The 25,219-nt window shown below is 37.3% G+C and overlaps 1 protein-coding gene across 11 annotated transcripts in view; it reads right to left on the reverse strand.

Moving 5' to 3' along the window:
* The window catches only part of sox6 (SRY-box transcription factor 6), a 190,160-nt gene that overhangs the window by 100,107 nt on the left and 64,834 nt on the right, over window positions 1-25,219 (reverse strand). For all 11 annotated transcript variants that reach the window (XM_066700907.1, XM_066700903.1, XM_066700905.1 and 8 more), the window contains 2 exons: window positions 20,951-21,191; window positions 14,519-14,729 (listed from right to left, as the gene is read on the reverse strand). In XM_066700907.1, coding sequence (XP_066557004.1) covers window positions 14,519-14,729; window positions 20,951-21,187 — 448 coding nt within the window. In that variant the 5' untranslated portion in view covers window positions 21,188-21,191. The remainder of the gene's footprint in view (window positions 1-14,518; window positions 14,730-20,950; window positions 21,192-25,219) is intronic.

The raw sequence follows: 25,219 nt of genomic DNA on the forward strand, positions 1-25,219 counted from the left end.
GATAATTACCAAAACAGGTTTCCAAGAACTATGGAAATGTTTTTTAAAGATCTGTTTGGAATACATGAGGACAAAATATAATAACTAATTGTGTCCAAAAACACAACCATATCAGCTGAGCTGCTGACATCAATCTACATTTTAAAATCCAAAAAGAGATCTTCTCCAATTTGCTGAAAAAATCTAAGAGTTGCTCAATAACTGGCAATACAGCCATTGTGTGAATTCACAAGCTCCACATTGCTCACTTCAAACCCATAATTTTTCTCTGCATGATCATAACTGTAGTACCGTTGTTCCCTTATAATAATGTCATATGACTCCATTGTGTTGGCTTCTACTTAGTCATTTTTAACCAACTAGACCATTTTACCAAACACAAGAATAGAGAGCCATTTTCACTTTCATGCCATGCACTACAAATATCAAACTTTTTAGATCCAGATTTCTTACCTCTTACTTGTTACTCTTCTTATTGCCCGTCAAGGTAAAACACAATCTTGCCAACAATCTCTTTTCTGTTAGGTTTATATCCATGAGAGCTGAGGTGCTAATCTTTCTGAAGTGACCCTATGATACTAGGAACTTGTGCCACACATGGTACATGACCTTTCTGAATACGACACGTGCCTATCTAGCATATATGCATTAACTATCCCCCGGTGACTTAACCTCTTGAGCAGGGCAGAGAACTTAACAACTGGCTCTTCCAATCCATTCCAATCCAGGACATTGTTGCAGTCAGCTCTTAAATTATTAAACTGACCCGAGTAACGATCAATTAATTCACTCAGCTGCTGGAGGTAACACAACCCTTACACAACCCTTAAACACCAATGGACTCAAACAGTCAGTCAAGTTTTTCATCAAAACATTCCCGTAGACAATGTGTGCCATAAAAGAAAAGGAATACCTTTCAAGGACATTAATTTTGTGCAAAAAAGTCACTTTTTTTCTTAATTATTTGATTAGTATTACTCCTAAATCATCTGCAGTTTTCAAAATTAGCTTATAGAGGTACAGCTGAAAAGGCCTCACACTGGCATTTCCATAAGGAAGATTTGTACTCCTCGGCTATGGTTTGGATGGCCTTTAAAACCACACAGGACTACAGCTGGCTTGCCTGCACATAAGGGATTGTGTGCCAGCTTTCTGGACCCTGAGGACGGAGGCACTGCATCACAGCCACACAAGCAAGGGAGTTCAAACTCGGCTTCCACTGGGCTCGGTGCGTCTGAATGAAAGAGACTCTGACACTGCTGCTGGCCTGTGCAAGGCAAAGGTGGTAAATTATAAATCTGAATGAGTGAGAAGTCAGCCAATAAAACACAGCAAATGGCCAATGCTTCTGAAGGAAAGATATCTGAAAAGAGTTGGACGGGAGATTAAAACAAGCCAACAGCCCCCTTGTATCTGTGAAAAGGCAGCAAGTTAAGAGAGACAGAGCGAGAGAGCAATTCACAGACCTGGAGAAGGAAAAGAAAAAAAAATCCAATCAAAACTTTGTGTACAGAGATGAGGAGCCAAGCTAAACCCATATTCAGAGCCCCCAAAACTGCAATCTCCTCTAAAGCCGGAGAATGGCAGCTGGCAGAACAGCTGGTGAATAGGATTAATGTCAGAAGAATGAAATAAAACTCAACATATGTCCGAGCCTGAGGTGTTGGGACTGTGCGTGATTGTGCCCCGATGGATGCCATGTGTACAGCTGGAAAGAGCCACTGTGCAATGCTTCCATACCCCACAAGGTCACTTTTAAGAACTAGGACCATTTAATGCTTGCATAGCGAAATGAACTTTTCTTTTTTTTCATCTCCCTTTTGAAAACCGTATGTCCGCCGAGATGCTTCATATGCTACTTTTCATTCTCGATACTGGTAATTAGGGTTTATTCAGAAGGAAAGAAAAAATCCGCAATGCACAAGGAAAAAGCTAAATACACACCTTCTCCAAATTAAATCAAGACAGTTGGAAGCACACAATCTGCTTGAAATCTGTAATGATGCACAACACTAACATAAATTAGTCTTTCCTAAAAGGTAAATAAATTAAAAGTAACATGTTTTTTTTTTTTTAAGCATAACTAGAAACTTCATACAATGCTGATGAGGGCTTCAACACTTAATAATTTGAAGACGTGCATTAGAAGAGATATCTGGACTTAATTTTAATTTCTAATTTTCATTTGATGTCGGTAATCATTAGGGCCCACACACTGTAATAAATTATAATAATTTCACACGAGAATTAAATTACTGGGTACCTTGCAAAGGAGCCATTTTTTGCTGGGTACCCTATAATCTAACTGTCAGATATAAACTCTTTTCCTAATCAATGCTCCAAAACATTCACATTTATTCATCTATGTTAAATTAATAGAACTGTGTGGATAATGCAGCTAAAAGTGATCATTGCTGCTCTGAATGATTTACTAAATTAATGGGTGCCTCAGACTGTACAAGGACAAAAAGAGACTAATAGGATTCAGATGAATAGATTAAAATTTGCTGTGAAGCCAAGTGGTTTATGTTGTCACAGAAACTTTCTTTAAGCAAGCTAGCAATGCAACATAGATATATCTATATATAGATAGACAGACAGATGGATAGATAGAGTATATTTACATTTATATATATATAGAGAGAGGGAGAGACTACAAAATAGAGGTATTTTCTAATTGGACAATAATTAAAGGGACATAATTACAATGTTATTTAGTATTGCGACAGTGTATACAATTATTCTCTACAGATCTGGTATTTTACATATGACAAGAAAAATACGTATCACTCCCACTTTAATTTTTTATGTTAATTGTTGCCAACATTTATAAATGAGAATCATCTGAAATTCAGCAGGATTACCCTGATTCACGAGAAACTGCATCTAAATCAATAAAGCCTATTAAAGAATGGTATCTATTTTTGTATCTGTATTTATTATTAATAACTAAAAATGTGTATATTTATTATATTTATATTTTTCAGTAAGCTTTATTGCTACAATTCTTTTTTCAAACCTCACAAATATTCAGATTTTCTTCAGCAACTGACAACAATATATATTCAGGTGTAAAGAAAACATATCTTCTTGGATGTAAACAAAAAAGAACTGAATTACAGCTGAAGGATATTTTTCAATAGCTTATTATATTCATTTTAATTTTAATTAGGGAAATCTGCTGAAATCTCTGTGACATTCCCCATTTCTAAGATACCGCAATTAAAATTGTTTATAGTCATCTGCAATAGTATCTGTTTACATTAATGTCAAAGTTCATTATCTACACTCATGGCTTTATGAACCCAGTCTGCAGATCCTGATTATTTAAGTCTATTAAAACATTTAATTTCCATATAGTGTAGCTTAAAATATCAAAATTAAAATTTGCTAAATAAAATCAATAACAGAAAATATGATGCACTGGAAAAGGCATGTTTTGAGTGTGCGTCTGTTTGTGCTTTTAACATGGACACACTCCATTTTTATGCCCAGTGTGCTGTGGTGTCAGATTGCCTTTTACAGGTTGCAGCAACAAGGACATCATGCAAATTCCTGAACATCTAAAAGGTGGAACAGAGCTTTTTGGAAGCCACTGAAACAGGGGATAACTGGCAGAGTGGTTCAACACCAAAATTACTAATTGCAGCATTATGTATGTTGCTCGTCTCATTCAATCCCACCCCCCAGTGTAAAATTCTAACTCATAACTTTAACCAATCATTGGAACTCCATGACACATAATGGATGACAGGGTCCTAAAACATATTAACCACTTGACCCCTGCAGACTTAAAATTATATAGGGGACACTCCCAAAGAGAGATCATGTTCCCTTAATAATTGTGATCCTCAGCTCTCAAGCTATGCAGTGCAATAAAACACATTTCTATTTAATTCCTTTGACATGCTCATTTCATCTCTTGGCTCATACATGTGTGATAAAAACCAAGTGGATATGTTTTACCACTGTAGGCATTCTATTAATCAAGGTCCAAGTATCAAATTTCCATTAAAAGGAAAAAACTAACACACAAACAGGTGAAAATCTAAAAAACATACATTATTTGTAATTGTAAAACTTTGTAATTAATAACTTTTTTTTCTAAAAAGGTAGGGTGCATAAAATATGTTTTTCTTTCACAAAAAGTAGTCCAAATAAAAATACAAGAAAAACAATTATCTTAAAGAAATTAATTGTAAATAAATACATAAAATACAATTATATTTTAACATAGCTATGCCAATCATTAGCTTCATTAATCTGAAGTCTAAGGCTGGAATATCAATTAAACCCCCCTAAAATGTTGATCTCCAGATGCTGTCATCTGGAGATCTTGTCTGTTACTGCTTTATTTATGAGGAACACACTGGAAATACAATTGGCATGCTATGCTCTACAGTGTCTCAGATAAAGGCTCCCAATAGGTGCAAGCCAGAAAAAATAACACACAACAAAACTCTCCAGAGGTTAACTGGAATGCTACTGTGAGAACCAGCAAGGACTGGGACACAGCGCTCTGTCATCGGCAATCTCGGCATTGGCACCATTCCTGAAATCCCAACATCTGACCTTCCTTGCAACTGGGATCTCAGCAGATAAAGTAAAGCACGTCAACATCTGTTCCGGTTCACACCGATTTTAATTTACAAAAAGAGCTTTGCTATTTTCAGAGCAAGGGCTCCATATCACAATGACAGATTTAGGACCATTAATGGGGTGGTGTTTTCTTGTGTGTCAGCATTTTGCTCTCACTGTACTAACCGGATACCAAGGGGTCACAGAAGAGAGCAAGTCAATTAAAACTGTTGCAAACAACCAGACTCTCTCTCTCATACACACAGGCACACATGCTGTAGCATCAAAAAAAAAGTTACTCAAATTAACAGTAACACTGAATAATGAATGTGGGTCAATTTTTTATATGCCAACATTTTTCTCTCAGGATACAGAGATTCTTGGGGGTTAACAAAAAGATTGGAAGCTAGTGGGGAATTCAGACCTTACTTGACTGAAATCAAAAGCGTTACAAAAGCATAACTATCTATAAACCATTGTATGGTCAGGATTTGACAGACAGGTTTTTTTTATTTTACTGGATGACAATTGCAATATGGTGTGTCAGCCAGGGACACAATAGCGCTGTTGTGCCTAACTCAGAGAGAGGCATCAACAGCTGAACTGAAGGAAGATGGGCAGAGGAATGCTCTACAGCAGTTGCTAGTGTTGACTAGTCAGAATTTGAGAAGCAGGAAGGTAATGTGAATATTATAAATAATGGCATACAGAAGGAACAGCTGCTTATTCTATCATCTAACGTTAAATAGATGTAAAGGTTTATGCCACTGTTCCTTCAGTTTTAGATTGCATATTTTTAGATTTGTACTCTTTTACACATGATTCCAAAACTGAGTACATTATATTAAATTGAATAGTTTGCATACTCTTCATGAAATCAAGATGTAAAATAAATTATATAAAAAAATTAAATTATATATATATATATATATATATATATATATATATATATATATATAGTAAAGATCACACATTTCATGTCCTGCTATAATGGCATTTTGGTGCAAGATATCATGGCCCAATTCTAACCAACACAATTAAAAATGGACTCCAGAACTGTGTATTAAAAAAAAAAAAAACACCAACAACAACAACAGAGCCTGCAATAGAAAATTGTATTACACCTTAACCAAATGTGGATTTGATTTGATCAGATTTGCTTTATTTATTTTATTTTATTTTTAGTATTTGCATCCACGACTGTCGCAGCGGTTGGCTGGGTCGTGATTAAGCAGCAGTCAGAGCGCAGTGGAAAGTGCGGGTATCTTTTGTAACAGTTCACATGTCAGACTGGCTAAGTGCCCACAGCATACAGCCGAAAAATCTATTTAACGTCTGCCTCACTGGGCGACATGAGGTTTGATTGGCAGGAAGCAGAGAGTGGCTTTTGATCATGTGTCCTAACAAGCGATTCCAACTCATGGCTCTTCAGCGGAACAGCTCCCCATTACCTATTCAAACAAAAGTGACAGACCACTGCACTCCTCGCTGGCTCTGGGTTCGCGCAGTGGGTGCAGGGCTGGAGAAAGAGAGCCACTGATTAAATATATCACTTTTCTCAAGACAAGCAGGTTGTTGGAATCAAAGGTAGACAGAATAGAGCCAACATTATTAAAGGAAAAGAGGAGCGGGAAAAAAAAGAAGGAAGAAAAAAAAAACAGGAGTTGACTGATGTTCGGCCAGTATGTACTGCCTGAGGGATTCATAGACTGACAAGGAAGAATAAGGAAGAGCTAAGTGTTTGAAGCAGAACTCAAAATTTGCAGGTTCACCTCGGCCACCAGCCAAGAAATTAAAAAAGGCTACCGGGTCTCAGACTTCATTGCATATGCATGAAGTCAAGGGCTTACACCACAGATCATTATAACAAAGATTCCTATTAATTAGTTGGGATGAAACGGAGCCGTATGACGAACATGCTCACAAGTGCAGATCTGTTTCTTTTGTATCGTCTTCCAGTGTAACCTGGTAATAAAAACGCAGGCGTTGCGTGTGTCATAATCTGGTGTATTCTTCAAATTACATGAGCAGGTCAAACACATGACTCGTAACAGGACTAAGGATTTACATGAAGAGAAAAAAGTGGGAAGAAGCCATCGGGGACAGGATCTGAGAGAGGTCCTTGCTCCAGCACTTATGGTTGAGGTGTATAATGCTGAAAGAGGGTTTCCATTGAGCAGGTTTACACTGAGGAGCTTTTCAGTGCTAACATGTGCTGAAAGTCTAATCTCTTCATTCAAACCTTACACCCACTCTCGCCTCCCATTAAATAGCTTACTGTAATCGGACATAATGAGTTTACACTAAAGAGACAAAGGAGACTTCATATCTGGTATGTAAAGGGTGTTATATCAGATGAGCATTATTTTAACATTCATCTGGTAAGTAGAAAACACCAAGGTAATAATGAGGAGTGTAAACAATGAAGGAGCGTGGATAAGGCAGAATTCAATTGCCTTATTAAAGCAATGACATTTGTGGAACTGCACATCACCCCCATTCTTGTTCATGATAACTGAAAACAGCACCACTGGCCGCTCTATGGGAAAAGGCAGATACAATGCTCAGGAATAAACAGGACTCCCCTGAGTCAACACCCAGGCTTGAGCAATCGCCCACCTCCTACCTTTGATCTGAAATTAAAATTGCTCTTTTCATGTTCTGCAATTAACCACCGCGTTTAAACAATGCCTAAGGGGTAGTCTCATAGATAATTTGTGTAATGCCGAAGAGCCTATTTAGAGGGAATGATTATTATTACCACTAAGACATAAAACAATATTTTATATTGTAATCACGGCAGGAATTCTAAAATACTGTATTATATTTGATCTGTACACACTGGAACAAATTTAAATAATACAAGAGAAACATTTGTGTCATAGCAAAGAGATGGGTTGCTAATTAGAAATTCCTGTGGGAATATAAGAACAACTATATATAACCTATTCCAATGGGGGCACGCTACAAGCCCAATCAATTAAAACCATGGTTAATCACAAAATTATTTATAATCGTAGGGTGAAGTCAAGTTTTTGGCTATAGCACTCTAGATAACAGTAGAAGGGTGATTTAAAATGTCAAGTGTTTTGTGTTTTTTGGGAGTGTGTTTGTTTATTTTTGTATGCTGTTTTGTTGTACTTGAAATACATTTATGTGATGGCTGCTCATTTCAATATGGCAGGGTACTGTGGATATTTGTTTCGAATCCTCCCAGTGATAGGACCGAAGCGAGCTCTGCAGAGCCAAGGGGCTTGTTCTTATGTTCTTCTGTTCTTCTGTGAAGGGCAAGCAAGATCTCATTCTAAACCTTGATTTGTAATGACATTTAAAAAGATAAAAGCTGAGGAAACTTTTTTTCTCCCCCCAAAAAACAATATTTAATTCAAAAGGAGGTATTTGCCAAAGAGTGGGGCAGAGGAGATTGTTAAATAATAGAGAAATATCTAGAATTTGCTCTTTTGATGTTGCTCCCCACTGCTAAAATAATCAGCCGAGGATCAATTTCCAGGCCTCGTTTTTTTCCTTGCTGTATATTGTTGAGGTTTAGCTAGCTTTGATGAGATGGAGGTCGAAATTCTGAAAAAGACTCACCACCTTCGTACTGAGACAGAACAGCAACTGAGACCAGTTAGGTTTGGATTACAGCCTTAGGGAAAAATCCTCTAACTTTAACACTGCTAACTGTTCCTGCTTTAGATGTGCTAAAGCTAAACAGTGATGCATGTTTCTTTTAAAACAGAATCACGACCATTTTTACACAGAGCTACAGAAGAAGAGGGGAGATTTGCCAGTATTCCTCCTATTGAAGGTTGCTTCCAGAATAATAATAAAAAAGGGATGCCAGAAGGCTCCACATAGATAGTATTCAGAAATACATTTTGACAGTACATTCTGCAATGAAAGCTTCTTAAATATAGTGAAAAACCACAGAACCCCATACTTGCATGTTACATATTATGCAGTTATTCCAAATATTTACCTGCATTTTAACAGAAACAAAATATAACCTTTGGGCTTCTGAGAAAATGAATTTAATTGAGTATTAAAATAAGTCTTTTTGCATGCAAGCAGCATGTGTGTATCTTTATACAAATTTAGATATGTATGCATTCTTCAGAAGAAACAAATCCCTCATTAAGAATTGTCAGGGCCAAGGTTTAAACACAGAAAGAGAACAAGCCATCAAAGTAACGCTTAAACAAACCACTCCACAGTGTGACCAAATCAGTTTGTCCCTGTGCAGGAAAAAAGGTATTTACAGTCTCCACTACAATTTTGCTGTTTAATGGCAGGAACTCTGAATCCCTGCCACATTTTTTACTGAAACATGTAATGCTGTAATTCAGACTAGCCAGGGTATAAGCATGGATTAGAAGATAACAAGCTTTTACCAGCAGCCAGAACAACTCCTGGCAAAATAAGAGTGCTGACTAACTTGGCAGGGAGAGAGAGTAATACTGGTGCCCAAGCAATGAGAGGGAAAACATACATACTGAGACATGTTCCACTGCACTGAACTGTGTGCAGCACATAATCCAAGAGTGATAACACAAGAGCAAGGGCAAATGTAAGGGTTAACTGTGCGTGCCACATTCTTTCATGCAAAGACAATCTCCTGGAATTGTCCGCCAGTCCCTTCTCGCCATTATTGTGTGAAGTGTCTGCTTGATACAAATACAGGGTGTTCAATAGAAGAACAAATAGAAATCCTGCAAGGAATTCGGCGGCCATGGACTGTAAAAGAAATCAAACTTCATGCAGAAATAAAAATGGATAAGAATTCAGAGCATTGTGAAAATGAATAGCAGACACACAAGAAATGGGAACTTGCATAAATACCAGTTTTAAAAAATAAATGAAAAAAATGCAGTCCACATGAACTAAATTTAGAAGTAAAAAAGAGAGAGAGAGAGAGAGAGAGAAACATCTTCAAAGTAAGGTTTGGCTCAGTGTGCTATTATATTGATTATTACTTAGTACATTATATAAAGTAGGTCTAATTGCTTGTGTATCAAAAAGATTCACCTTGAATTTTTATTACAGATTATAAAAATTTTGCTTAATACTGACGTTTTTACTCTGACAAGTGCTGTCTGGAGAGCACTCGATAAATAATACATTTACAATATACAGTAAATAAACACTGGACACAATCGTTATCCCTTCCTTCAGTCAGGCCTAATAGAGCTTTTACAGCTAAGGTGACTATTCAGCTTAATGCAGTACTCAGTGCTGGAAAGCCATTTTCATTCATTACAGCGGTCACAAGCACTTAAAGCACTTTAAGAACCTGTTACAAAACAGCAGGGATGGAGGCAGACGTGGAGCTAACTACAGTGGCTGTGCTTGGTTCATGCAGGGAGCAAGCAAGGGTCATTTCAGTTAAGCAAACTTCTAGTCCACTTCTATTAGATTTCATTCAATTTGACCATAGCAATCTCTGCCTAAAATACACATTTAATTATCAATTTTATGCTCTCCTTGTGATCCTGATAAGGCTGCAGGCTGGCGGCCCCATCTTGGAACCCATGAAGACTTTTGTCTCATCATCATTTCAAATTATTTCTACTCCTGCTCCGATGAGGACCGGCCAATTAGAAATAAACAAACAAAAACCAGCGGAACAAAACTGCGCTTGTTAAATATTCAAGCCCACAAGATGACAGATCACTTAATCTGGCCATGATTTAGTGTCTGTGTGTGTGCACTGACATCAAACTCTCTTTTTGATATGGATATTAAATGCTTTGGCCATTGAAAGCTATAGAAACAGAAAGCAAACTGATTTGGAGTGATACAGAATGGTGCTCTGTGTTCCATCACCTTTAACAAATGACTGGCTCTTACAGATTCTTACCCCAATGCTAATAGTCCAATATTCAATAACAACATATCTGCACTTTCTGCTTTAAATTGCACCTGAAGTGATTTTAACTTAAAGAATAGAAAGGGCCTTCTAGCTTACAATGAAGGCCATCCAAACTTATGATTTAAAAAATACATGATTTACCAATTAAATGAATAACTGTAATATTGTAATATCTGTAATATTGAGAAACCAGCATTCTCCCCAGCTCCCTACACTATTCTGTACATTGACTTGCGTAGTGGTGAAAAGGAGTTGTTTGGCTTGGTTTTTCATTCTCCGTAATCAGCACTTCAGAGGCAGACATCAACACCTGGCAAAGATAAGTTGCTACAGGTAACCTTACACAAGATTATCCCGGCTTGCTTTCAGAAGTCTTTGTCTTCCGATTTGGAGAACTTCAAAGCACATAGCTAATTGCGGCATATGAAATGATTATTTACTGTGTAATGCAAAGACTCAGGCTCCATGCCTTTAATAGAATCAGTCTTCCAAAAAAAAAAAAAAAAAAAAAAAAAAAAAAGAAGAAATGCAAAGAATGTAAATATCTGCAGCAATATCATCGGGGGAGGAACGCCACAACCAGCCCTGTACCCAAACTATCTCAGCTCTGCTCTCAAGTGAACTATAACAGTTCCCCCCCCGGATGCAGGATTGTTGGAGATTTCCTTTTACTATCTACAATAATAAGCCATACTAAAGAGAACATGCATTTGTGTCTACCCGTCCCAGAGCGGCGACTTTCTCAGTTTCACTCCCTACACACCCACAGTTCCAGGCAGATTTTGTTTAAGAGTGCCTAGCAAAGCTATAGTGAAAGGCAAATCAGTGATAGCCCACAGTGTCGAAACTAAAATGTGTAAGATTAGTCATACTTGTTTTTCTTTCAGGTATACACTTTTTATATACATAATTTAAAGATTAAGACAAGCTGCGGGCTACACTTTAGCCACTGTTTAAATCTCAAGTCGTCTTTGGTCAGACAATGGCTTTCACGTGAGATTGACCTGCCTATAGGAGTTAATCCAGGCTTTGAAAGACAAGTGTCCTAATACGGAATACCACTCCCCCCCTCATCCTGTTGCATCATCTCGTATCAGTGACAGGAGTTTTTGAGAGAACAAAAAAATACAAAACAAATACAGATTTTTAAACGGGAACATGAAACGTGGAAACCGCAAAATATAGTATTATCATTCTACGAATAGAGCTCCTTCCAAAAAATTAAAATAAATAACATCAGCATTATTCAGATCACAGCTAATAAATATAGTGAACTTCTACTCTTTTGCGTGTCTTCCAACGAGAGGGTTTATTTTGGTCGTGTGATGCAGCAGGCAGAAGACTGGCTGAAGCTCTATTATTAACGGGAGATTAAAACAGCTGTACACTGTGCTGAAGAACCCTCTCTCCACTCGGCAAACATACGGCCTTGGATTACAAGCAGTACTTGACCATTTAAATTACTGCAACAACCCGCTGTACCAGCTGGGCCTTATTACCATAACACCCATGCCCCCTCCTCCATTCTTGACAAAGATTTCCAAGAAGCATATTTAAAGCTAAGTGTGTATCAAAACAAAAGAGAAATAAAATGACAAAGAAACACCACTAAGATTTAAGAAGCAATTACTGCGTAACACAGAGAGAACGATTTTAGAGGCATCTGCACTGTCCTGATAAAACATGGACTGGTCATGAACTGGGCATCTTTGGGAAAGAGGCCAAAGGGTAAGGAAGACAAAGAAAAACTAACTTAGAGATTGTAAGGGAGAAAAAAATGAATTTAGGAAATTCTCTAATTAATCATTGAAAGAAGAATATGTGCAGGCATTGATTTTTCTTTTTACCTCCTCACCAGTTATTGATTAAATAGGTTTCCTTAATGCTAATTCATCCATGTATTTTTAAATAATTTAGGTGATCAAAAAAAAACATTATCTTCCATAGATTTCTTAAATGGAAAATATATGTATTCTTATTAAATAAGATATTTACAGTAGTTTTCTCAAAACTGTCCAAAAATACAGGTGCATTTAAATGTGCTGACATATATTATTAAAATGAATACACAATTTTGTGCACATTACTAAATAAAAAAAATGTAGTTTTTTGTTTTTTTTTTACAGTATTTTCTGAGAATATAATTTTAAACCCAGCTTCTTAAAGTACGGAGGACAATGTACAGCAGAGGAGTCATATTTGTGTGATTGTAAAATTACGGAGAAAAAGCCAAACCTAGTAGCATATCAAAACTGATCAAATGCAAACGTGATCTGCCCCCACTGATCTGATACGGGTTCTGATTTCACCGAAAAGAGAGACACCGACTGGGAATCAGATACCAAACACTGACACCAAGCCACCAAATTATTTTTAGCAAAAGGGTAAAACTTAATTTGAAAAAATGTTAGACTAAACTATAATTTATTCCACTGATGAGCTGCTTAAGCTAAGAGTTCCCCAGACAATCAATGCTACTCATAGATCCCCAAGGTATTGTGCATCCGAATGTATATGTTACACTTAAAGCACTAATTAAGAATGGAGTAAATGTTTCAGATGCTGTTTTTTTATGTTTGTTTTTTCTCTTCTTCTTGCTAATAGACACAAGGCTGCAAAAGTCTACATTGCCAAGCAGTGAAAGAGCAGGGGCCCTGGGGGATGTAGAACTGGGGCCGGCTCTTCTTGGAATCGGCCCGTCCCTGATGAGAGGAGCTCTGAACAGAGAGAGCTCACCCAAGTGCATTTACTGGGAATGAACAGACTGCCAGGCCATACAGAAGTGCGCATTATAATCTCAGTATTTCTAAATCTTGCACCAGCATTTTCCATTCAGCCCGATCTTCCCTTAACATAGCTTTCAGGGTAGGGTAACGTAGTTGCAAGGAAAGTTGATGCATTTTAATTTTCCCAATGATATTTTACAACATAAAAACACAAAAAGGAAAACAAAATAATAATAATATGTGTGTATATTTATAACATACTGGTACGATATTCTGCATACATTAATAAATATAAATATGCTTGGCAGGAATATTTATAACAGAAGCTACAGTGACTGAAAATCAATCTTTAAAATTAACTCAGGTGTACCGGGTAGGACTGAAAATAAAAAATGATGTATGCTGATGCTCAGAGGGTGAAAACTTTTCTTTTATGCTTCCAAGGTACAAAAATCCCCTCAGGGGTCAAGAGAGAATACATGCACAAAACGAGGAGAGAGTGATTGAAGATCGCTGCTTCATAATTAGAAATATCTCAAGGTTGTTTATGTATGTGAATACAACAGATATCAGTTTAACGTTCTTAATAGATGTAAGATGGAGGTTTCTATAATAACCCACTGCCTTAAACCCTATCTCCCCAATAATCACAGCCAATTACACACTCCTATAGTAATGTTATAGAAATACGTTTTTCATTTTTGTAAGCATGCGAGAAGAGAAGATCATTATTGGTTAAAATTCTTATTTTAAAGCCTCAATACACAAAATAGTGTTTAGAAGTAAATGGGAAGGAATTCAAAGTGGGAGACAAAAGTAATAATAAAAACTGAAGAAACAGGACAAATTGTGTAGCTAGCACACACAAATAAATATAAAAACAAGCTGGTAAACCTTTACGTAAAACTGTATGATTTGCGTATGAAACCCTTCCTTAACTGCAAATTATTAAAACAAAAGATCCCAGTATGGAAACTAAAGAATAGCATAACCTTAAAAAAAAATGTATATATTATTTTCATACAATTTAAAATTGCTTTCCATTTTAGAAAAAAAAAACAAATCCCGAAAAGCACGTATTTTAATATCTCTGAGTTTTGTTTGGCTGTTTCATGCAACCACAGTAAAGCTTAGGTACCATGCCACCCACAACTGGTCACTCTGGAATTGGTACAGTACAAATGGGAAACAGGGTAAACCTTCCCAGGTAGTCATGCATTGCACACAGTGTGTACGGTCTTTCCAGAAAGCCTGGGGGTTTATTTCCGCAGGCTTCAGAACAGGGCCACAGGGCCACAGTAACACATCCCAAGCATTGGAAAGGAGAGGGGGTGTGACGTACCATCCTGTTCAGTCTTTGTCATCTCCTCCAGCTTCTTCTGTTTCAGTGTGTCCACCACGTCGGCCAGGCTGCCTTTGCGGCGCTCGGGTGTCCCGAAGGCGGAGCCTGTCAGGAGGTCACTGCGCTCACGGGCCCCCTCCTCGGGCTTGTGTGGTGAGGTAGAGTTATTCCGGAAGGAGTAGAGGGAACATACTTTATTGCTGTCAGATTCCTGAAAATAAATACAAGAGGGGGAGTGGACATAGAATTAATGACCAGCTTTCTCAAGTTCGTTCACTTTCTTACTTCAGCAGCACCCCTGGCTGTGTTTGTTGGCTGCTAGAACGCCTGATTTCCGATGAGCCAATGCCACTAGCCAATCTTTCCCTGGCTCTGAGATAACCAAATTAAACCATTACAGACTGGCTGTCATTCAGCATTTGTTTTGGAGACCGAGCCCAATAATCCTGGCAGAAATGGTATAGTATGGCAATGTAACCGGTTCTAAGTTTACAGGGAAAGATTATAGTCAGGTTTAATGGCAAAAATAAGCTGTTCTGCAATGCAACAAACACAGTTTAATGCTGAATAACGTTAATCTATGTAGCTCCCTTAGAAATGCCTATTTATACAGCTCTAATAAATAGTAAATTAAGTGCAATACATTAGTTTTTTAATATATTAAGTACAGTGTATCAGGAGACGTTGCGTGGTCTACAGCACAGTAAGGGTTAGCACAAAAGAATTCCATGGTGAACTGGAAAAAAGCCTGAGCAATTTATCCAATTACTAAATCACAATTCTTGTTCCTTGGACATCTCATAATATTCTTGCAAATTTTACCAAAAATCATAACATTCCAAAAATTGAGAATTTAATGTTACTGCAAATTCAATCTTAGTGATTACAAAACATAATGAGCCCTGACTCCTTCTTGTAGAACACTTTTGCCTAGAACTTCCAAACTACAAATACCCTAAAAGTCTCAGATTGCAAGACTGCTGTAAATTGACCATAATTAAATCAGGTTTGTCAGACTATATTTAGGACAGAAGTCAAATAAGCATGACGATTCCAGGACAACTTCACAGGAAGTGTCAATTTAAGATTTGTTTTGAACATGTATCTGGGAAGTGCTTTTACATTTCAGGCTGTCCATCTATGCAGGAAAAACACACAATCACATACACACGCACATACAAAATATATCATTACAAAAAGCCTACTTTGAAGATGGGCATCAATTCATATGAAAATATTTTGTGTAAAAACCTAAAAGACAGAAGATATACTTGTATAAATTGTAAAACCGATTCACTGCCCACAAAATAAGCTTTTGAAATGTGATTTAAAAGAGAATTCGATGGCTGTGCTGTATTAAACCATCCTGGTACATCCATCAATATCTTGACATCATGCTGTAGGTCAGTATACACCTACCACTTGTCTCTCTCTTTTTTTTTCAATTACACCTGTGTATACAACTGGCCGTGGTTTCATGTTTAACCTCAGGTTTCGCGGAGGTGAATCACCAGCAGCAGGCCTGATTCATGTCTGTGGTCTGCAGGTGTTTGATCCCTGTGTGTTCACAGCCGCGAAAGCAATTAAGAGTCGACTCCCCGAGAGCTGCGCTGCGCTCACATCCCCATTAGGGATGCTTTTCTCTCTTTCTATCTGCCTAACCTGCTGGAGTGGAAACCTTTTGGTCGAAGGTAGATGCACATTACAATAACAATAACCCAGCACCAGGTGATGAAACTATGCAACTGTATTAAAGTTTGAGGGTGGGGGCGGGGAATTACAGGATTTTGTTGAACTTTCGTTGTAGTGAATATAGGTGACTGAGAGGCTGCTACATTGTCTTCTTGAAAGGGGGGCCAAACATTGTAACCTTTGGTTGAAATAGTAAAACATTTGGAGAGATCTGCCTAAGGATGACCCCTTTTCTTGCCTTTCTGGCAGTTTGGTGTAAATGCGCACAGAAATTAGGATAACTGTCCTTAAAATGAAAAGTTAAATACCACTAAGGTAGACAAGTGATGGGAGAAGAGGGCTGGCTCAGACACAGTGAAGATAATCCTTATAAACATGCAAGAATGCTGTAAACCGGGAGAGAATGTCAATGACATGTTACGAGATTCGTGTTACACTCCGTACTCTACAAAGCCCTATTTCGAGACCCAGTAGGTATGGCCTTACAGTTCACTGGCCAAAAAATGCTCCAGCCTCTCCTTCTGCATCAATCATCTGGCATCGTCTGCGTTACTTAGTCTGGGCGAAACCATGTCTAACTTCTTGACTTTTTTTTCTCCCTATCCTTTCAACTAAAAAGTGTGCTAGCACACAGTGAAACCCCAGTTCCTAATCAGCTGGCACTGGTTCAGGAGGCAGCCCACACAGACACATGGTGGTTTCAACGAAGTCCAGTAATCAGCAAGAATACCTTCCCCATTCCTTGAGCTGCCCTGCAGAAGCACAGTAATTACAGCAGCCATTCTGCCAGGCATCTGCAATTTCACTTTTCAATTTTTTTCTTTAACATTTTTTTTTGTCCAGCAGTGTTTAGTTTAGATTGTTTGAAATCTTACTTTTAAAGAGCTACAGTAAACCCTGGTAACATTTAGTGGAAAATGCCTGACACTATCATTCTACATTGGTAGACAAATGTATACACACCAGATATCTTGTCTACAAACAAATGGCCTTAGGAGAATTTCACACCACTAAGAATGCCATGATAAAATAATTAACATATTTTTAAGAGGAATAATGAGAATAAGTCAACTCTAATCCTAAGTCACAGCTCGAAAACCATGACAATTAATTTAACTAACATAAAAATACACGGTTCTCTGTACAGCCAAAAGACATAATTATGGAATTAAATAATCAAGAAGTGTTAAATTCCTCTCAATTCACATCTCAACAGCTGTTGGGACACCAGAATGACTTTGGATCTTGGACTGCTATATTTATACATTTTCACAGACATGGATTAATTTTGATACAGAAATAAATATCTAAATAGAAGACTTTCTTTTATCTCATGCGGCTCAGTTTTTCTTTGCATAAATATAAATATGATACTAAAAAATACTTCTATTTGTCATTCAGAAAGGAAAGGACAGATTTCACGTTGTTCCGATATTCTTAGAACATTTGTAAAACGCCTTCAGACAGCTTGTATTTAATCACTTAATTGTATTATGAAGCACTACTTCTATGTGAATGAATGTTTAAGTGAAAATATGAGAACCTTTTGATTTTAACCACTGTAACAGTTTGTTAGGCAGTAGCAGGTTTGCATTGCATTAGTTTCTGTCAAACAAATGATACATTCAGAGTACTAAAAGGGTGACTATTTTACACAACTGCAATATAACTACATGCATGTAAAGTAAACAAAAAAATAAAAAACAAAAGAAACACTGACAACACTGTGTATAGGAATCTGACAAAACTGAATAGCCTTCTGTATATCATCAAATCCACCATATACGAAGAGAAAGGCTTGATCTTGTAGAGCATTAGATTTTGCAAGCCTACAGCAGAAAACAAGGAAAACAACAAGCAACAGAAAGAATGAAAAAAAGAACACTGTTTGAATTCTATCTGTTACTTTATATTTTAAGCTCAAGATCTCCAAAACCCCACATATTGATCCTAGCTCAGCGGAGAGTCTTTGGATTAAATGGTGTAGACTTTGTTAAGTTAAAACAAGTAGTTTGTTTTTGATGCCTCTGGCCATTTAGCGCCCGTTTCTGGTCAATAGTGCCGAGGCCCTGAGGACGGCGATTGTGCCTCCGTTCTGTTTCGCAAGTCACTGAAGCGTTGGTTTGAGGCCAGCTGATGATGTGTGACAGACTAAACACTGAGACAAGAACTCAGAGAGCTATTTTTTCATTGCTTTTTCTTTCTGTTACTCTTGGTACAAATGATACCTTAAAACTTTAGCTCTATTGGCTCCTCATCACTTTGGTATTACAACTCGTCCCTTACAACAGTTATAGCCTGTACTAAACCATTACAGGGTACCTTCCAAATGCAGTTTGATGTCACAGAAGTAATAATAGGGAGTACTAATACAATACAAAATTTGTACAAACAGTTAATGTTCAGATATGACAGCTATGACAGCTATGTTCCCTGAGAAACAACTGTGTGTGTTCACACTTGTTTTTATGGTTGTTTTTTTTTAAGTCTCACTTTTTGTTTTGGCACAAACCAAAATATCAGAAAACAAACAAACAAAAAAGCACATGAAAACAATTAATTATCTAGCATATTTACAGAATCGACTGCTCTGCTAAACAGTTCTCCTCCTCATAAAATGGTCTGAGTACAGTTTTAAGAGAACCGTAAAAAAAAATATATTAAGAAAAAACATTTAATATGCTAAGATTTTGCTCATTATGTCAAGAGGCCATTAAAATAAGTGAATCCCTGCTTGTTTGTGATGACTAATGATGGTTCAATAACAATTCAAATTCTTATAAAATATTCAATTAATTTCCAATTTCTTTATAATGCAATTAAAGCCGCCGTAACAATAAAGCACCTGAACAATCTCCATAAATTTACATCTCAGACACTCAATACTAAAGCTGGGAGGCATTCAGATAGAATAGAGGAAAACAAAGAATATTGAGGGAGGTGGACACAGTATCTCTCAGGAAAGTTATCTAATTGTCCAGGTTCTTGGAAATGTAGCCCGCATGTCCACATTAGCACCAGCTATACACAATGTATTACATTTTTTGTCTCTAATTAAACATGTGGATTTAATTAAAACACTTATGTTAGAATTCCCCAAATTAATACAGGAATAGGGTAAAGGATAGGGGGGAGCAGATGCAAAGAAAGGAGGATGAAAAAGGACAAATGGATAAATTCATATACACATACATGCAGATCCATTTCTGGCATCACTAGAAATGATTTAGCCCAAATTCAAGGACCACCAGTGGTCAGATTTATAAAGAAAAAATGCATTTCTATCAGAATATCATATTGCACTGCGCACATACTAAAAACATCCGATTCCGTTCAATTATGTTGTCTACCTACTATAAGAAGGTACACTATGCTGCAACACTGTATGGTCTTCAGATGGCCAACTAGAATTCATCCCCCAACCCTCCCACGGTATTAGAAACACCATGGGGGGGGAGATTTATTAAGCATTCCAATCTACAAACAACAAACAATGAGTCCCTATCAGGGCCGCTCTCGTCCTTTAATGTGACTGAACACATGCATCCTTGTCTGTGGGGAACACTAGCGCTGGGAGCTCTAGGCGGACCACAGGGGCCAAGACATCTTTGACAAAACAATCTCAAGGACTTTGTTGCTCTTTATTTATATATTTATTTATTTGTTTGTTTGTATAACATAAAATGCAATTCAATACGTTTTTAGAGCGTCAAGGATCTCAAGGCACTTCTGATGGCATAAACTTCAAAGACAAGGCTTGGCAAACTGAAAAGTCTTAAGTCTTCATTTAAATTGTTCAAAGGAGCCTGTGTTGCCAGTGTCCTTGGGAAGAGAATTCCACAAGCTGGGGGAACAGTGACTTCTCACCCTTCTGGCCAATGACTGCTTGTTAAGTGTAGGAAAATATAGGTTTTAGCGTATGTAAAGGCAAGGAATGTAATGCAATGAAGGCGATGGCAATGAAAAGGTACACTAGTCTGATGTGCACTAACTCCAAAAGCAGTGAAAAACGAAACTTTCAGTCATATTTTCGTTGGTAAATATAAATGCAGTTGTGGTGTCACGAGATGCAACATACAGGAAGTGTAATAATGCATTCTGCCTCAGTGCACTGTGTGGCAGGTTCATTATTTATAATGTTCAGTTTGTGTTAGCACTGTAGCTCAGATTTATAGCAATGAAGTTAACAACTTCAACAACAACAACAACAACAACAACAACAACAAAAACATGTTGCTAAAGTTTTATCATCACAATAAGGGCAATTAGTGTTTTTAAACCTACTATAATTGATGCTCAATACAACACACCAGAAAAGTACTGATAAGCATTGGCATTGGTAAACAGGAATGAGACTTATAGAATCAGCCAGGCAACCAAACCTGAAATCGTGTCTCCATACATGTTGCCCAGGAAGATTGTGAGATATTCATTACTCACGGGTAACACAGGCATCTATGCGTTACCCACTTAAGGGCCTTATTTCTACAGCCTGCAGCACTGCCAACAGCAAATACCATCACTGTGGGACTGTGAATGTAGGAGTTGTTGATCTAACTGCCTAAGGTGTATACGCTAGGCCCTTTTCTATCTCTCTCTTTTATTTCTTTATGAACTCCACAAAGCACCCAATACGGCCTTCTGTTAGAATTGTTTTCTTGGGGAAACTGGTGGGGGCACAGTGGAATTCAAAGTTGTACAGGTCTGAAATCTCCCATGTATCTGCAAAAACCCTCTCACCATGCGTTGCTGGGCAGACACCATGTTGTCCCAGTCGCAGTCTGGGGGGATGTTGGTGACGACAGCGGGCAGCTCCTCGGGGTGAGGTTTGTTGTGCAGCAGGTTGTGCAGAGGCAACTGGGAGGCCATGTGGGCGTCTGCACTCTCCTCCTTGTCCCAGGACACCCGCTCCTGACTCATGGCGTCCTCTCCATCAGCAGAAGGGGCGAACGGAGAGGTGGCTTGCTTGGAAGACATTATTCTGCAGGAAACACAAAGCAAAGACACCATGACATATACACAGAAACAATTATAGTTTGATATATATCCAGTATGTATGTATGTATGTATGTATGTATATATATATATATATATATATATATATATATATATATATATATATATATATATATATATATACACATAAATAACTTGTTCAATTTTGGAAAATATCCTAGTCCTTGTTCCTTGAATTGACCCCAGGATATATATAACATGTAACAAGGTCTGAAATTCGTACATTTTTCATTCCTTTTGCTGTATGAGCAGGAGAGAGTGAACTGAGTATGCTACAATACCCCATTCAAATTAAACTACAATGTGTGCTTTACATAGCACAAAAATTATAACAATGAACTTAAAGCCACAAATAATTTTACTGGATAGCTGACTAATTACAATCTCCATGTAATGCAGGAAATGTTATGTACAAAACGAACATTGCAGGTAACTATTGGCGTCCTTTTATCAAGCTCAGAAATGTGAATGTTTAACTTAGTTAAAGATGTCAAGAGACAGGTCAACATTGTTTAAAAAAGAGAAATGGGATAAAGACATTTTTTCCCTCTCATTTAGAGCTCTAAATTAATAGATTTCATACAGCCAGCTACAAAATGCACAAGTCTGTTAACATAAGGAACCAACTAAAGATTATTTTTTCAAATTAGCAAACCATTAAGTTTTTAGTACTACACTATTTCTCCAGGCAAATAAATCCTGATTACGCAGCTTGGAAATCAGAGCCTAGCTGTGGAAGACAAAATTTACAAATCTGTCACATGCTTTCATGAATATTACAGTGAAGGGAGCGCTTGAAATATCAGGTGCAAAGAAAAATAATTAAGTTAATTCCAATTTAAACAGTAGTTTTATGAGGCAGCCTGTGTTTCACATAGGATTTAACAGCTAATTCCACTTTTCTCACAATTAATGAGGAGGCTCTGAGACTGTGTCCTACAGTGAATGAAATTAATATAAGATCAACTAATCTAATTATGCACTTCATATTAATAACCATATTATATGGTTTTCCTAACGATTTGAAAAAGAAAAGCACTTAGATCCGTTTGCTTTAATCCATCTGCTTTAACCTTTTCCATGTTTTAGGATCTTAAACAAGTATAATATCACTTTAATGGCTGCATATATGATCTAAAGCTCGTGAACGCTATCGTATCTTTTACAGAGGTCAGTTTCAAGATTGATTTTTATCTTCCCGTTTTTAGAACTTCAAAGGGCCGTATACTAAGAGAAATCCATTGCTTTCAGTAAAATTTTAAACACACACTTCACCAAATGATAGTTACAAGACCGGCAGATGATAAAGGCATGGCTATTCTAGGTCAAGGACTGTAGAGCAATAATGTCATAGTGGAGCATGCTGTGTGTGCTGTCAACAGGACAGGGGTAGACAGTGTAATGAAGACAGGGCAAGGTATTTCAAAGTTTAAAATCTCCAAATTCTGCGTATTTCACCCACATGTGTAAAAATAACAATCTAAAGAGAGACAAATTCTCTCTCGATTTTATTGCTTTCCTATCAACTTGCACATTAATTGTTTCATTTACATACATTTTAAAAGCCCTTCTGTTCTTCTGATTCTTTATGCTTATTAATCAATTTGAAATACATCATAAAGAACAGAGAAAAGCGATTTATTTTGTAATTGAGAAATATGTGTATCGTATTATATATGTCAAATTGATCTAACATGATAATATATAATATTCCCTTCTTGTGGCCAACCTGCCTTTTCTAAATAAATAAATACATAAATAAAAACCTGCCTACAGCTCTGTTAACATTTAAATTGTTCTGCAGGCTTGACTATGATGTGTTCACTTCGTTAAAGGAGCGATATTGGCTATGACACATATAGAAACAATACCAGAACAGGGAAATCCCCACAAGAATTTTTTGTTTTGTTTTACCGTAAAGCGAACAAATGGACAATAGTACCAAATCTTAATTACACACCACAGTGCAGCTGTACAAATAGAGCAGGTCTGTCAGTTACTGTAGGGAAGCTTAAAGCTCGGTTTGTTCATGTGGTGTTTTCTTAAGGAAGGCTGAGCCCTCAATTTTAATCAGCCAATAAATTGTTTCCTGTAATTATATTAAATAGAAAATTATCTTTAAATTGGTGGTGTTAATTGAAAATCAAAATTCAGAGCAAAGTTCAGAACTTACACGCTGAGTGTAATTGTGTTGGGAAAGATTCTGCCCCATTTTTTATTAATGGCTTAAAAAAGGCAATTCTACCAGTGCTCAACGGAGCTTCATGGAGAGCAAAGTGAAACAAAGCACTTCTTTTGTATTACACAGTAAATCAAGTAGTATTATTTTACCTCTAAAATATTCAGTCTCTCAGGCACTTTTACTATACTCTCCAGCCATCATTCAAACTACTGAACCATGAAAAAATCTGCAGCAAGCGAATGGGGCTTATTCCACTCTACTGTAACATGTGTCTACAGTAATCTTGTAAGAAAATGCAACAGATCTGTGCTGGGTTCTGTAACCGTATTTGTCAGTTTGAGTTAATAATTTATCACAAGTGCTCGGAGCCTGCATTCATTGTATGCACAGCTAAAGAGCACAGAGCTCAGCTCGAACAGCGGTGCTCTGGTGTGTGTGTACCCCGATCGAGCCCCTGTGAACGAAGGGCAGGCCGGCTGTCTCTCAGGTCTGCAATGCCCTCACTGCACTCTGTGCCTGAGCTGGGATGATATCATGACAATGCTTGTATGTGCATTCTGTACAAATATACCAACAGAATGCCCCATTGATTGTAACCCAGTGCTTTATCTTCTTCATCTTCATCTTAATGAAACAAACACCGATACTGGACTGGATTTCTACACTATTTATGCTCTAAGATCTTTTACATCCACACTACAGTTCTGTATCCAAAACAGTCCTGTACACATTAAGAGAATGTTCAAACTAGATTGGGGAAAACAAAAAATATATATGTATATAAATATGTAAGGGGAAAAAAATACAGTTTCCAAAAATATACTCAAAACACTTGTAACACCCTTTAAAAAGAATTACAAAACCTTCAGATGAGTTACACAATGGACTGCAACACTACTTATGTACACCTATGATACAACACTTGCAGATTCTATACTATGAATAATAGATAAGTGTCCTTCGTATACAAGTCAGTCATATATGTGCATATGAACTAGCAGTAGTGGTATTACTGAATAGGTCTATGACAAATCCCTTACAAGGAGCTGCTATTCCCGGCTGATTACACAATAACAATGGGCAGCTAACAAACTGCACTGATCAATAACTGCATGAAAAGCAGCCCTGACTTAAGTCACAGGAGCCCATGTCTTTGGAGGAGGAGAAAAAAAAAAAAAAAAAAAAAAAAGCCTATATTTAGCTGACAATATTGCAGCCACTATATTTATAGGGCTTAAGAGTTAAGTTCTTTGACCAGAGCTCATATGCCTTGGAATGCTTTGACTCATGAATTGTTTCTGCTGATAATGTTTCATCACGCAACAACCTCTGTTTAATTGGTTAGCATTAGAACCTCAGAGATGCCAGCCTTTAAAGTCTTATGACTGAGCCATATGTCCGTGGATATCCCATTTCCTCCCTATCGTAACAAGGTTTGACTTTCAGCTCGCTGTCTCACACTGTTGACCTTTTATAGACAATGGCAATAAGTAACTCCACACCACTGCCATTGGCTGGATGTGCCTCTCCATTAATTACAGGTCACTTCAGGAAGAAAATATTAGCCCCTTACTGCCATCACAGATTTTTTGTGTGTGGAAAAACAGGCAAGCCATTGTTTTGGAATATAACTTCAGGAACACTAAATAAGGTGAGGGGAAGTTTATCATAGTACTCTCAATTTCCTTCAGTCTAGAGAAAGACAGAAAAGAGCACAGTAGGAAAAGAAAATAAAGGATAGAGAGTAAAACCTGCTCTTACAGTGAGAGAAGTTTCAATAATAAAAATGACTAAAATGTGTCGCAAATGCT

This window comes from Amia ocellicauda, chromosome 4 (assembly GCF_036373705.1).
Source record: "Amia ocellicauda isolate fAmiCal2 chromosome 4, fAmiCal2.hap1, whole genome shotgun sequence".
In the NCBI taxonomy this organism is placed as follows: Eukaryota; Metazoa; Chordata; class Actinopteri; order Amiiformes; family Amiidae; genus Amia; species Amia ocellicauda.